At 44.8% G+C, this 8,139-nt stretch overlaps 1 protein-coding gene across 1 annotated transcript in view; it reads left to right on the top strand.

Moving 5' to 3' along the window:
* The first annotated feature begins 2,125 nt into the window (after nt 1–2,125).
* The window catches only part of LOC137373404 (probable G-protein coupled receptor 139), a 31,254-nt gene continuing 25,240 nt past the window's right edge, over nt 2,126–8,139 (top strand). Inside the window, exon 1 of the mRNA XM_068038221.1 lies at nt 2,126–2,315. Coding sequence (XP_067894322.1) covers nt 2,126–2,315 — 190 coding nt within the window. The remainder of the gene's footprint in view (nt 2,316–8,139) is intronic.

Genomic DNA, 8,139 nt, shown 5'->3' with positions numbered 1-8,139 from the left:
GAGCCGGGGGTCTGTATGACAGTCAGCACTGGGCATGACTCTAGTATGCAGAATGTCCTTTAGGTCACACTGGCACACCAAGATGTAATCTATAAGGTGCCAGTGTTTAGAGCAGGGATGCATCCATGTGGTCTTGAAGCAATCTTTTTGTTGAAAGACGGTGTTGGTTATGGACAGTTGCTTTTCTGCACAGAGTTCCAAGAGTAAACGTCCATTTTCATTAGTTTCCAACTCCATGGTTTCTAAGCACTCACTACCATGCCAATCTGTCACAGCCCACTCTGGCGTTGAAATCGCCAAGGACGACAATTTTGTCCTTGGGAGGGGCATTCTGGATGAGTTCACGGAGATCTGTCTAGAACTTATCTTTGTCAGCTGGGTTAGCCTTCAGGGTTGGAGCATAAACGCTGATGAAAGTTGCATGTTGCTGGTCTTGGAGGGGGAGGTGCAGGGACATGATGCGTTCTGAGTGGCCAATTGGCAGGTTTGAAGGTTTAGTGGCGACAGTCTTCTTCAACCGCCTATTTCCATCTCAGTAATAGTGCCCGACTTCACCCCTGTCTCAGCTCATCTGCTGCTGAAACCTTCACTCATGCTTTTGTTACCTTTAGACTTGACTATTCCCTTTTTTATTCTTTCATGGGATGTGGGCATCGCTGGCAAGGCTAGCATTTATTGCCCATCCCTAATTGCCCTTGACATTGGAGTGACTTGCAAGGCAATTTCAGAGGGCAGTTAAGAGTCAACCATGTTGTTGTGGGTCAGGAGTCACAAGTCGGCCAGACCAAGTAAGGACTGCAGATTTCCTTTCCGAAAGGACATTAGTGAATCAGATGGCTTTTTACAACAATCAATGATAGTTTCATGGCACCATTACTGAGATTAGCATTCAATTCTAGATTTTTATTAATTAAATGAATTTATTACTTAATTGAATTTTAATTCCCACCGGCTGCCATGGTGGGATTTGAACCCAGGATATTACCCTGGGCCTGTGGATTACTAGTTCTGTGACATTACCACTACGTCACTATCACTGCCACTCCGCCTCACCTTCCTCCCTTATAACACTACTTAAAACCTTGATCTTTGACCAAGCTTTTGGTCGTCTGACTGAATATCTCCTGTTGTGTCTCCTGTTCTACATTGTTTTATAATGCTCCTGTGAAGCACCTTAGGATGTTTTATTGCATTAAATGCACTATATAAATATAAGTTGTTGTTGTTGTTGAGGTTTATCGGACATGATTTGTCATTACCATATTTGTGCTGCTTGCCCTTTATTGTCCAATGCTTTTTTCAAGCAACACTTACTTTTGCCCTGGGTTGTGAACTTTAGAAAGTTCCCCTCCAGTGATGTTAGACTGATTGGTCAGTAAATATAGGGTTTACTCCATCTCCCCTTTTTAAACAGCTTGTAACATTTACAACCCTCCAGTCCTCTGTCACCACTTCCATATCCAAGGAGGACTGGAAGATTCTGGCCAGTGCCTCTGCTATTTCCACCATTCCTTCCCTCAGTAACCCACATGCATCCCATCCAGACCGAACAAATATTCTACTTTATTGTGGTACAAAAAGTGTTGGATTGAAAGGAGTTAAATGAATGGTAAGGGTGACTAAAATTAGAGGGCATAGATTTAAGGTGAGAGGGAGGAGGTTTAAAGGGGATCAAAGGGGTAAATTTTTCACACAAAGAATAGTGGGTATCTGGAATGAGCTGCCAGAGGAGGTGGTGGAGGCAGGAACAGTAGCAACATTTAAAAGGCACCTGGACAGGTACTTGAATGAGCAAGGCATAGAGGGATATGGAATTAATGCAGGCAGGTGGGATTAGTATAGATAGGCATTATGGTCGGCATGGACGCAGTAGGCTGAAGGGCCTGTTTCTATGCTGTATGACTCTATGACTCTATAACCTGTTTGTTCAGTGATTATAATTAATGTCAGTCTCCATGGACCCTAATTGTGTCACTGGAGAGTTTCCCTCTTCTATTAATAAGAGACTTATTTCAATGTGTCATTCCATAGTGTCAGCGGGAGCATCAACCCCGGCACTAACAGGGACCAGTGGCTTTAGAGAGAGGGAAAGATAGATCAGAATCTGAGAACATTTGATTGGAACATGACATCAATGGGTCAGAATCTGAGAACAATAGATTGGAATGTTACAACAACAGACAGGAGTTTCTCCTTGGATCTTTACTTTCTTTCTGCACATTATGATTCGCTATCACTAGAATCTCAGATCTACTACACGCTTCGGATTATTCAATACATTTACTATCCCATGCTGGCTATTATTAGTGTCCCTGGTAAGTCTCTCTATACAGCTTTTAATTTTATAAACCATGTTTAACTACATTGCTGTTCTTATCATTTACTCTGCCCTGCTTGTTGCCATTGTTATTCTTGGTGAATCTCTATCTCCAGCTATTAGCTCTATTAGCTCTAAACCATTGCTAACTGTATTACAGTTCTTGTAATTTACTCTCTTCTTTGCTGCTGTTGTTGCTGCCCTGGTAAGTCTATATTTCTATGAGATCTGTAAACCCTGTTTCATTGCAATAATGTTCTGGTAATTTAAATCATTTAAATAATTTAAGCCAGTGTCATTGGTCTCCATAAGAAACTCCGCCCCCTATCCATGATCCACTTACCCCTTCCTGGCCAATGTTTGAGGCTGAACCAGATAGTTTGAAACCTCTGCGTTCTATTTAAGCCTGAACTGAGTTCCGACCCCACAGTCTCTCCATCACCAACCCTGCCTACTACCACCTTTTAAATGTCACCTGTCTCCACCTCTGCCTCAGCCCATCTGCTGCATAAACCCTCATCCATGCCTTTGTGAAATCCACACTTGACTATTCCAATTTTATCCAGGTCAACCTCCCAGTTACAAACCTTCAAAAACCACAGCCCAACCAGACTCTGCTGCCTGTAAACTAACTCGCACCAAATCCCAAACACCTATCACCCCTGTGCTCACTGATCTACATTGACTCCTGGTCTGGCAGCACCTTCATTTTAATATTCTCATTCTTGTGTTTGAATCCCTCCATGGCCTCGCCCCTCCAATTAGTCCCATTCCCAGTCCATTTCCCATTTTCCTGCAAATCCTTTGCCTTCAAGTCTTTTTCCAATTCCCTTTTAAAAGTGAATTTCTTTCCCTCTGTATCCGATGCTGGCTGTGATTTATGGTTCTAAAACACCATTGGTGCCAACACTATGGAACCCAGGGTCAATAAAACAGCACGAAATGAGCTGCCGGCCACTTCTACCCTCCTGGCCCTTTTGTAAAGTGATTTATTTTCCTCGCCATCTTCCCTGACTTTTGGTTCAACGGCACCACTGGCGCAGACACTATGGAAGCCTGGGTCCATGAAATGACGGGATCTACACAGCCGGCCACTACTATCACTGCCTGTACAGTGCCCCATGCTGAGCATGGCTCTAGCCTGGACATACCGAGCATGTGCTGTCAGAGTTAGGAGGAGTTTGAACATGTCAGCAATGTACCATTCCGACAGCTTTGATGCATAGCTTTGAAACTTGGTCTGTGCATATCCACTGACCTCCTGTGTTAGTCACTCTCAGCTAAACATACATTCAGCAGCACGAGGAACCCCTTCTAGTGTTATTTAAAAGGACCAGGCTTCCAAGTTACAGGTGAGGAGTTTTTGACTTACTTCTGCTATTGTAAAGTTAGTGGAGGTGCTGTGGATGGTTTTATGGAGGTTGTGTTGTGAGCTACTGCAGACATTCAGGGAGGTGAGAGGATTTGGTGACCCAACTCTGGACGAGGTATGGGGACTGTAGTTACAGTGTTTCTGGGTCTGCAACATGACCAACAAATGGAGCAGAGGCTGCAGAGAGGGGTAGCTCTGTAAAGAGGGAAGAGGAGGGGTCTGTGTCCTACCCACCCCGGGTTTTCCAAGAGCACTTTTCCTACCTACACCTAACCCAGGAGCAGTGTGTGAGGTGACTCTGATTCAATAAGGAGGTGGTCACAGAGCTGTGTCACCTCCTGCAACACGACCTGGAGCCTCACACCAGGGTGAGGACAGAGCTGTCAGTAGCTGTTAAGGTCACAGTTTCATTGAACTTCTATATATCTGGATCTTTCCAGGCAGCAGCAGGAGACATATCCAACATAGGGTCATAGAGTAATTTACGACACAAAAGGAGGCCATTCGGCCCATTGAGTCCACGCCAGCTCTCTGTGGAGTAATTCAGTCAGTCCTACCCCACTGCTCAATCCCCGTAGCCCTGCAAGTTCACTTCCTTCAAGCACCCATCCAGTTTCCTTTTGAAATCATTGATTTGTCTCGGCTTCCCCCACCCTGGTGGGCAGCAGGTTCCATCTGCTGCGTAAAAAAGTTCTTCCTCATATTCCCCTTGCATCTCTCAAACAAAACCTTCAATCTGCGCCCCCTAGCCTTTTCCATCAGTTAATGTGAACAGTTCTTCCTTAAGCCTGTCAAAATAATGAGGGGTCTGGAGAGAGTAGATAAGGAGAAACTGTTCCCACTTGTGAAATGATCAAGAATGAGTGGGCAGAGATTTAATGTAATTGGTAAAAGGAAGCAATGGCAACACAAGGAAAACGTTTTCATGCAGCGAGTGGTTAGGATCTGGAATGCACTGCCAGAGACTGCGATGGAGGCAGGTTCACTTGAGGCATTCAAAAGGGAATTAGATAGTTACCTGAAAAGGAAGAATGTGCAGGGTTATGGGGGAAAAGGGAGGGAAAGGCAGGAATTCCTCACTTAGAGAGCCAGTGCAGATATGATGGGCCTCCTTCTGTACTGTAACAATGCTGTGATTCTGTCATAATCTTGTACACTTCTCGTAAATTTCCCCTCAATCTCCTTTGCTCCAGGGAGAACAACCCCAGCTTTTCCAAATTAACCTTGTAACTATAAGCACCCCCACCCCTGGAACCATTCTGGTAAATATCCTGTTCACCCTCAAGGACCCTCACATCCTTCCTAAAGTGCGGTGACAGAAATGGACACAATACCCCACTTGGGGCCTTACCAGAGCTGTATAAATGTTCAGCATAGCTTCCCTGTTTTTGTACTCTATGCCTGTATTTAAGAAGCCCAAAATCCCATATGCTTTACTAACCCACTCTCTCAACATGTCCTGCCAACTTCAAAGATCTATGCACATGCACCCGCAGGTCCCTCTGTTCCCACACACTCTTTACAACCGTGCCATTAAGACTGCTTGGCTCACCCTATCCCTTCTGCCAAAATACATCACCTCACACTCCTCTGTATTACATTTGATCTGCCACTTCTCTGCCCATTCTGTTGGACTATCTATGCCCTGTTGCAGGCGGTTTCTATCATCCTCACTTGTTTGTGTTATGGCATGACCGCTCAAGACAAAGCCCCCAATCAAAATATATGATTCTGATTGTGGTGGAGAAACGCACTGTGAATTCAGTCCCATCACTCCACAGATTACATAACATAACACTTTAAACTTTCCAAATTAAAGAAAGCTACAGGCAAATTGCACAATCTATTAATCCCCGAATGAGGCGAACCAAACCAGGTATATTTAGATCAACAAATTAACTGTTTATTAGAAAAAACTAAAACTTGGGCACTACTAAGATCAAGCAATATCTAAAAATAGAAAGAACCATAGAACCATAGCAATAAAGAACTTGCAGATTTTCGCCCCTGACTAAGTGGAATCTTCCAATGTGGAACAGTCCAAGGTTGCTTGAAGTCCTCGCAGTCGTCCTCACACAGCGAGTGGGAAACAGTGAGAGCGGAGGTGGAGCATAAAGAGACTGGGAGAGAGAGAGGGAGTTCACTCAGCGAGTGGGAAACTGCGAGAGTGGAGCCAGGGCACAAAGACATCAGGAGACAGAGTGAGAGTTCATTCAGTGAGCGGGAAACAGCGAGAGTGGAGCTGGGGCACAGAGAGACCAGGAGACAGAGAGAGTTCATTCAGCGAGCAGGAAACAGTGAGAGCGGAGCCGGGGCACAGAGAGACCAGGAGAGAGAGAGAGTTCATTCAGTGAGCTGGCTTACCTTCTAGGAGCAGTCCAGACATGCCAAAGTTTTGAAAAAAAAAAGTCAACAGTGACATCACAGGAAAGTTGCAAGGTGATTAGTTGGTGAGTAACTGCTATTAGGGAATAACTCTAAATAGCTGGGTTCGTAACTAAAGTAAAGAGAAAGGTCTACAGTTCTTTTTTAATATAGTAGGTAGTGTTATTTTTGGGGGGGTGGTACCAAGGGTACCTAGTGTAAATCTAATTTTTGGATAATTTAAGGGAGTAAAAACAGAGTGAAAAAAAAACAAAGAGTGACATCACAGGAAAACCATAAGTTCATTGGTTGATAAGTAAATGCTAATTTGAATTACCTATTCTAAGTTGATTTCAGATTAAAGTTGAATAGGAGAAATATTTTACAGATTAAAAACTAAAGACCAGTCGGAAATTAAAAAAAACAAATTAAAATCTAATTAAATAAAATAGAGATGCAGGGCCAGGCGATGTGTTGTACCTGCATGATGTGGGAGCTGGTGGACCCCATTGTGGTTCCTAGTGATCACATCTGTAGCAAGTGTTGGCTGCTTGAGGAACTCCGGCTCAGAGTTGATGAGCTGGAGTCTGAGCTTCAGACACTTCAGGGAGGGGGAGAGTTACCTGGACGCTGTGTTTCAGGAGACAGTCACACCCCTTAGATTAACTACCTTGAATTTGGCCAGTGGCCAGGGACAGGAGGGTGTGACTATGAGTGAGGCAGGTAGAGGGATCCAGGAGGTAGTGCTGCAGGAGCCTCAGCCATTGTCCTTGTCCAACAGGTTCGAGATTCTTGCTCCCTGTGTGGACAAGAGCGGGGACTTTAGGGAGGATGAGCAAACTGACCACAGCACTGTGGTACAGGGAGCCATTCAAGTGGGGGGAGAAAAGAGAAATGTAGTTGTAATCGGGGATAGTATAGTTAGGGGCATAGACACTGTTCTCTGTGGCCAGGATCGAGAGTCCCGAAGGCTCTGTTGCCTACCTGGTGCCAGGGTTCGGGATATCTCAGCTGGGCTGCAGAGGAACTTGGAGTGGGAGGGTAAAGATCCAGTTGTCGTGGTCCACATAGATACCAATGATATAGGTAGAAGGAGGATAGAGGTTCTGCTGAGGGAATATGAGCAGCTAGGGGCTAAATTAAAAAGCAGAACCAAAAAGGTAATAATCTCCGGATTACTACCCGAGCCACGAGCTAATTGGCAAAGGGTCAATAAGATTAAAGAGGTAAATGCGTGGCTCAAAGATTGGTGTGGGAGAAATGGGTTTGAATTTGTGGGACATTGGCACCAGCACTGGGGAAGGAGGAAGCTGTTCCGATGGGACGGGCTCCACCTGAATCATGCTGGGACCAGAGTCCTGGCGAATCACATAACTAGGGCTGGAGATAGGGCTTTAAACTAATAGGTGGGGGGGGGGGGGTTCAGTTGCATGGAAAAGCAGGAAGTTAAAGGAGAAGGTAGGAGTGCAGGTTAGTGGTGAGGCTGATTGTTACCAAACTGCAAGAAGTATACTGGTTAAACCAGAAGAGAGAAATAATAAACAGGCGAATAAAGCATCAGTGCTGAGGGACAGGTTAGGGGGTATAGCCCAAATAAGAGTTCTATATACAAATGCACGGAGTGTAAGGAATAAACTAGATTAGCTGTAGGCGCAAATTCAAATGGAAGATTATGATGTGGTGACCATTGCGGAGACGTGGCTGCAGGATGGTCGGGACTGGGAACTAAATATACCTGGTTATAAAGTTTACAGGAGGGACAGGGAAAATGGCAGAGGGGGTGGAGTAGGCGTACTGATTAGAAATAATATCACCTCATTGGTGAGGGAGGATATAATGAGGGGAAAGCATCCAGTGGAGCCCTTATGGTGGAATTGAGGAACAGAAAAGGATCTAAAACTGTAATGGGTGTTGTGTATAGACCCCCTGGTAGTAGTTCTGAGGTGTTAGATTGTATAAATGCACAAATTAGGCAAGTGTGTAACAAAGGCAGTGTAGTATTAATGGGGGATTTTAATTTACACATATATTGGGAGAGGCAGACTAGCACCTGTCAGAAAGGTAGTGAATTTCTGGAATGTGTCCG

The sequence above is a fragment of the Heterodontus francisci genome, chromosome 9 (genome assembly GCF_036365525.1).
Source record: "Heterodontus francisci isolate sHetFra1 chromosome 9, sHetFra1.hap1, whole genome shotgun sequence".
NCBI classification, from domain to species: domain Eukaryota; kingdom Metazoa; phylum Chordata; class Chondrichthyes; order Heterodontiformes; family Heterodontidae; genus Heterodontus; species Heterodontus francisci.
Note: the sequence above shows the minus strand (reverse complement) of the source record. Positions and strands in the feature narration are given on the sequence as shown.